Source organism: Orycteropus afer, unplaced genomic scaffold (assembly GCF_000298275.1).
Source record: "Orycteropus afer afer isolate SDZICR_OR568_19922 unplaced genomic scaffold, OryAfe1.0 scaffold00253, whole genome shotgun sequence".
NCBI lineage: Eukaryota > Metazoa > Chordata > Mammalia > Tubulidentata > Orycteropodidae > Orycteropus > Orycteropus afer.
Genome location: NW_006921840.1, coordinates 2188617 through 2194616, shown reverse-complemented (window position 1 = coordinate 2194616; position 6000 = coordinate 2188617). Strand labels below are relative to the sequence as shown.

Below are 6000 nucleotides of genomic sequence, written 5' to 3'. Positions count from 1 at the left end.
GAATCAGAAAAGTTAAAGGAACCAACCCAGGTTCATGACAGCTAATTGGGGATTGAGCTGAATTTATAATTAGCCTTATCTGGTTTGAATTCCATTTTTATCATTGATCAGCAAAGTGACCTTGGTCAAGTTACTAAAATGGGAATCATCACATTTTCCTCCAAGATTTTTTCAATCCAGTGCTATATGTGAAGTTCATAGTGCAGTATCTGGCACATTATAGGTCTCTGTAAATGGCAGCAGTGTATTTCTTTGCAGTAAGACTCTGTCCTACAGGTCTACACTGATTATTTCCTCTTTTTTCTCTGTTCATATCTTCCTTAACACGGAACCATTTTCTCATTCATACATTTAAACATTTTGAAACAGTCTGAATATATGCTTCACTTTTGGAGACTTTCTCATCCATTTTCTGACTTTAGATTTCCTCTAAGTTTTAAAAATCTGTATTACAGAGAGTTTTTTCCTTCAAAGCCTCCTTATTCATTAGTCATTAGTGTTGTTAGCTTGATATTTAATGCATTTTTAATGTATTTTTTTGTCATCGAATCATGGATATGTAGTTTAGGTCTCTTATTCTGATTTTTGAGGAGCCATGGTGGCACAGTGGTTAAACTGCTTGGCTACTAACCAAAAGGTCGACAGTTTGAACCCAACAGCCATTTGGTGGGAAAGAGATATGGCAGTCTGCTTCTATGAAGATTTATAGCCTTGGAAACCCTATGGGGCAGTTCTGCTCTGTCCTGTGGGGTTGCTGTGAATTGTAATTGACAGCGGTGGGTTTAGTTTGGTTTGGTGTTCTGATTTTCTAATAGGCCGTTATTTGGTTCTTCTTTACTGAGAAAGTTGGCAACTGGTATTGGTAGTGTTTTTCAGATGGTAACGCAAATGCAACACACTGCCATGGAGTCGGATCCGACTCATAGCGACCCCTCCTTGGGTTTCCCAGGTGGTATCACTATGGAAGTAGATTGCCTAACCTTCCTTGCAAGGAGTGGCTGGTGGGTTTGAACCACCAACCATTCACATACCAAACGAAACTTATTGTTGTCCAGTTAATTCTGACTCCTTTACATTTCATATTACAGTGTTTTTTAAATACATATGTGGTTCATAATATTAAATATTTTATATAAACGATTACCTTTTAGGTTTTAAAACCATTTTTGTTACGTCGTATAAAAACTGATGTAGAGAAGAGCCTGCCTCCTAAAAAGGAGATAAAGATTTACTTGGGACTTAGTAAGATGCAACGAGAATGGTGAGCTATTTTATTTCCATTAAAATTTGCTTGTTTACAAGGATTTATTAAAAATAAGCTTTGTAGTGGTTTGGTTATACTTTTAGTTCAAAAATTATATTTTATATTTAAATGAAAAATTTAGTACTTCTGATATTTTAATAAAAAGTTGATAAGTATTTAACTTTTGGGAAAAAATGTGGACTTTGAAGTCATATAGATCTGTGTTTGAATCCTGTGCTTTGCCTCTGAATAGCTGTTTTAGCTTGGGCAAGTTATGTAAACTCAGTTTCCCTTCCATAAAATGGGGATGATAATACTTACCTTATGAGAATGATGTCAGGATTAAAGGGGATGATGTGGCTGGCACAATTACTATTCTTGTTTTTTCATCAGTGAAAGCCATGATAGTAGTATGAATGAAATGGTCAGTGTGGAAATTACAATAACAGAAGCTGGAATGGTTTGATAAATACAGGCAAAGCAGGAAATTGATGAGAAATCTTACACTGGACATGCTATTCATGTAGTAATGCTGCTAAAAGGAACAAAATATTGCTTGTATAGATTAGCCCACATAGAAAATCGATAGTGATTCCAGTACAGTAAAAGCCAATACATAGAAGAGGTCAAGAATATGTTCTTTGGACTCAGACATAAGATCACATCCTGCCTTTTTCCCTTACTGTGGCCCTGAGTGAGTTACTTAACTTCCCTTAGCTGCCTGAATTTCCATCTGTAAAATGGGGATACTAGTACATAACTCAAGAGTTGTGACGATTTAATGAAGTGAATCATATAAATCACTTGTCATGATACCAAGCCCTTGCACTCAGTACAAGTTGGTTGTTATTATAATTGAATATTACAGTTCAGGTGCATATAGAAGTCCGTTTTTGCCTGGGAGAAAGTCTAGGAAAGATAACTAAAATTATTAACAGGATCAGGAAACGAACGACCTAAGAAGGCAGGCATAAGAAACTGGGATTGTTTTTAGCACAAATAAAACATGGATGCCAACCATCAACAAACACAAGTGGTAGCATATAGAAGAATTATCAGCTGACGGCAATTTCTAGTAATGGGTACAGCCGGAGGAAACAGGCTTACAGGTGCCATCCCAGTTCAAATGGATGACTAGTTTCTTGTTTTTACTGATTATTAGATTTAGTCTCAAATCAAATCCTGCTATTGATCTTTAAATGAGACTCTAAGGTAGTCACCAAAAGGACACTACTCTATGGCATTGACCTTTCTAACAATTGATGATTAATTATAGTTTTAAATTTTAGGTATACAAAAATCCTGATGAAAGATATTGATGTTTTAAATTCTGCTGGCAAGATGGACAAGATGCGACTCTTAAACATTCTGATGCAACTTCGAAAGTGTTGTAATCATCCATATCTGTTTGATGGTGCTGAACCTGGTCCACCTTATACCACTGATGAGCATATGGTCATCAACAGTGGTAAAATGGTAGTTTTGGATAAACTGTTGGCCAAACTCAAAGAACAGGGTGAGTAAATGTTTTTTCAATTTACATGTAATAAATTCATATTAATGACTTGTACATGAGTGAAATTGTCCATATTCATTCATCAAATAAATGCATTCTCTGATTTAGTAAACATTATTAAGTTCTTTACTATTTTCCAGGAATTGTCCTGTAGGCTGGGTATACAAAGATGAGCAGGACAACAATCTTTGCCTCGGAAAAGCTCACAGTGTTCCATTTCACTTTTGACAAACTTCCAGTTTTTCTAGATTCATACTTTGTATATTCCACGTTCTGATTATTAATGGATATTTGTAGCTGTTTCTTCCCATTTTGAATTCTGCCACATTAGCAAATGGAGGTCCTGAAAGCTTTACTCCATCCACATAATTAAGGTTGACACTACTTCGAGGAGGCAGCTCTTCCCCAGTTATATCTTGAGTGCCTTCCAGTCCGAGGGGCTCATCTTCCAGCACTGTATCGGACAGAGTTTCCGGGCTATTCATAAAGTTTTCCAGTAATATCTCAATGTTTTACTGCTGTGCATAAGGTTTTCACCGGCCAGTTCTTTGAGAAGTGGATGGGCCCTTCCTTCTTCTGAGTCTGTGTTAGTCCAGAAGCTCCACTGAAACCTGTCCACCATGGGTGATGTTGCTGGTATTTGAAAAACTGGTAGCATAGCCTCCAGCCTCAAAGCGACATGCAAGCAATCACAGTATGACAAACTGACAAATGGGTGGTGGAGCAAGGAGAATAGACCTATAAAAAGTAGTTGTAACTAGTGGATACATTGATAGACCCTCAAGCTGAACAGGGGTGGGAAGACAAATGAGGACTATACCCATGAGTGTGTGTGTGTGTATGTGTGTGTGTATGTAGGTTTGGCAGAGGATATTTCTACACATGTATTTATATGTGCTGAAAATGTATCCACGAGTGTATAGGGGGCAAAGTTATGAAAATTTCTTAGCTATAACCAGACATTCAATGGGAATGAATTGTTGGGCCTGTGCACTCAGGACTATAGTCTCAGGGGATACTAAGGTCAACTGGTATAACATAGTCCATGAAAACAATGTTCTACGTCCTACTTTGATGAGTAGTGACTGGGGTCTTAAAAGCTTGTGAGCAGCCATTTAAGGTACACTATTGGTCTCTCCCCTTCTGGAGCAAAGAAGAGTGAAGAAAGTCAAAGACCCATGGAAATAATTAGTCCAAAGGACACTAATGGACTGCATGAGCCTCAACCTCCATGACCCTGAGACCAGAAGAACTACGTGGTACCTGGCTACCTGTGCTGGCTGCTTTGAAAGGGATCACAGTAGGAGTTCCCAGATAAAGAGGGAACTGTGGCGCAAAGGTCAACAATCATGGAGAAGGCCAGGCTTACCGGTCTGATAGAAACCCCCGAGACTGTGGCCCTTAGATATCCTTCATACCTGGAACTGACCTCACTCCCATGGCTTTAACTTTTAGATAAATCTGTAAGGTGGAAAATAACACCAGAGAGATGTCAGAACCACCACCTATACAAGATCAAAAGGGCAATAATGGCCATGGGATAAAGCTCAGAAGGCAGGAAGGGATAACAGAGAAGGATGAAGGGAAATGGTAACCATGGGGAGGAAGTGGGAAGAGTGCTGTTACATTGTAAGAATTGCAATACATATCACAAAATGTATGAATTGTTGAATGAAAAACCATTTGGTCTGTAAACTTACACCCAAAATATAGTTGCAGTTCATTGTGATAATTCCTGTGATAGAGGCACAAGCAAAATATCGAGAAACTTGAGTTGGGCAAGTGTTCACAGAGATGACATTTGAGGTGAGCACTGGACAATGTGTAAGAATAAACTGTGAAAAAGGAAGGGAAGAGTTTCCCAAGGCAGAGAATCAGAGATGTAAGTAAGGGAGTAGAGGAGCTTATGACATTTGGGGTAGAGTTGGGGAGATGAGATAGAGCCAAATGACAGGCCTTTTAAACCAACCTTTAAAGGAGTTTGGACTTTATTTTGAAGATGAGATAGGAGTCATTGAAGATTTGGCTGTGGAGAGTGACACTATTGGAATTGCATGTTAGAAGGAGAACTCTGGAAGCTGTGTGTGGGGAATCTATTGAATATGAGAGACCAGTTGAGATTATTGCAGTAGTCCAGTGAGAGATCTTACAGAGATCTATTCATTCTCCGGACTGAGTAAAGGCCAACTTTAAATCATCTCAGTATGTTTGGTGGATTTCCAAGACCCTAAAAATGCATAATTGAACAAATGCCTAATTCTGAACAACATCCCTAGACAGGTAGAGGTATGTGTATAATTGTGCTGAGTGCTTGTGCTATGTATGTATGTTGCATATGATGGTATATATTTCTTTAACTTTCCAGTTAGTTTCAGACAGGTTGCATAACATCTTTTATTTTTGGTGAAACGTTTTAGGTTCAAGGGTTCTCATTTTTAGCCAGATGACTCGTTTACTGGACATTTTGGAGGATTATTGTATGTGGCGTGGTTATGGATATTGTCGGTTGGATGGACAAACCCCACATGAAGAAAGAGAGGTGAGCAAGAGAACATAAAGCAAGACCTCAAAAATCAGAGTTCATTTAAGCAGTATTGTTCGTAGTTGGGTAGTTTTGAACTTTTGCCTCTTCTTTACCTTGGTACATTGAATTTCTCACTACCATCTCTTTCTCTCTTAGATCTTCAATTTGGTTTCCATTCCACCGACTCTATACAAATCATGCTTTCCAAGATCTTCAAAGGCGTCCTCACTTATCTAGAGGACTCCACTGTTACATCCTTATCTCCTCTAGCCACTGCTGTCTCTCACCCTTTGGATTACTAACTGTTTCTCGGCTTCCTCTCTGACCTCTGGTTCTGTTATTTTCTTGATTTGCCTCCTGCAGTAGACCCTCGCCATCCGTGGAGTTTCACGGTTGAGATTTTGCCAGTTTATAAGCAACCCTACAGGCACATGAAACATAATAATCTGTAAAGGGAATAATTTTTAACTTAACAGTTTTTGCAAAAATTAAGTGAGCTAACATAGGTATAGGTGCTTAGCATATATTTGCATCTTTGAACACTAAAAGGTTAGTGTGCAGTTGTGAGTAAGTTAGTGAGTAACTCTACCTAGCACCCAGTTTCTTTGTCAAATTTGGGGATTCCTTCAGATGTCTAGATTCTCTCTCACAAATGTCATGGGTTGAATGCATTTTAAACCCTTTAAAACACTTTTATATTCTTTGAAGGCTTTGCTG

The 6000-nt window shown here is 38.4% G+C and overlaps 1 protein-coding gene across 1 annotated transcript in view; it reads left to right on the top strand.

The window, feature by feature from the left end:
* SMARCA1 (SWI/SNF related, matrix associated, actin dependent regulator of chromatin, subfamily a, member 1) overlaps positions 1-6000 on the top strand; it is a 77135-nt gene that overhangs the window by 20908 nt on the left and 50227 nt on the right. Inside the window, exons 9-11 of the mRNA XM_007949750.2 lie at positions 1152-1261; positions 2533-2759; positions 5177-5298. Of these exons, the coding sequence (XP_007947941.1) occupies positions 1152-1261; positions 2533-2759; positions 5177-5298 (459 nt within the window). The remainder of the gene's footprint in view (positions 1-1151; positions 1262-2532; positions 2760-5176; positions 5299-6000) is intronic.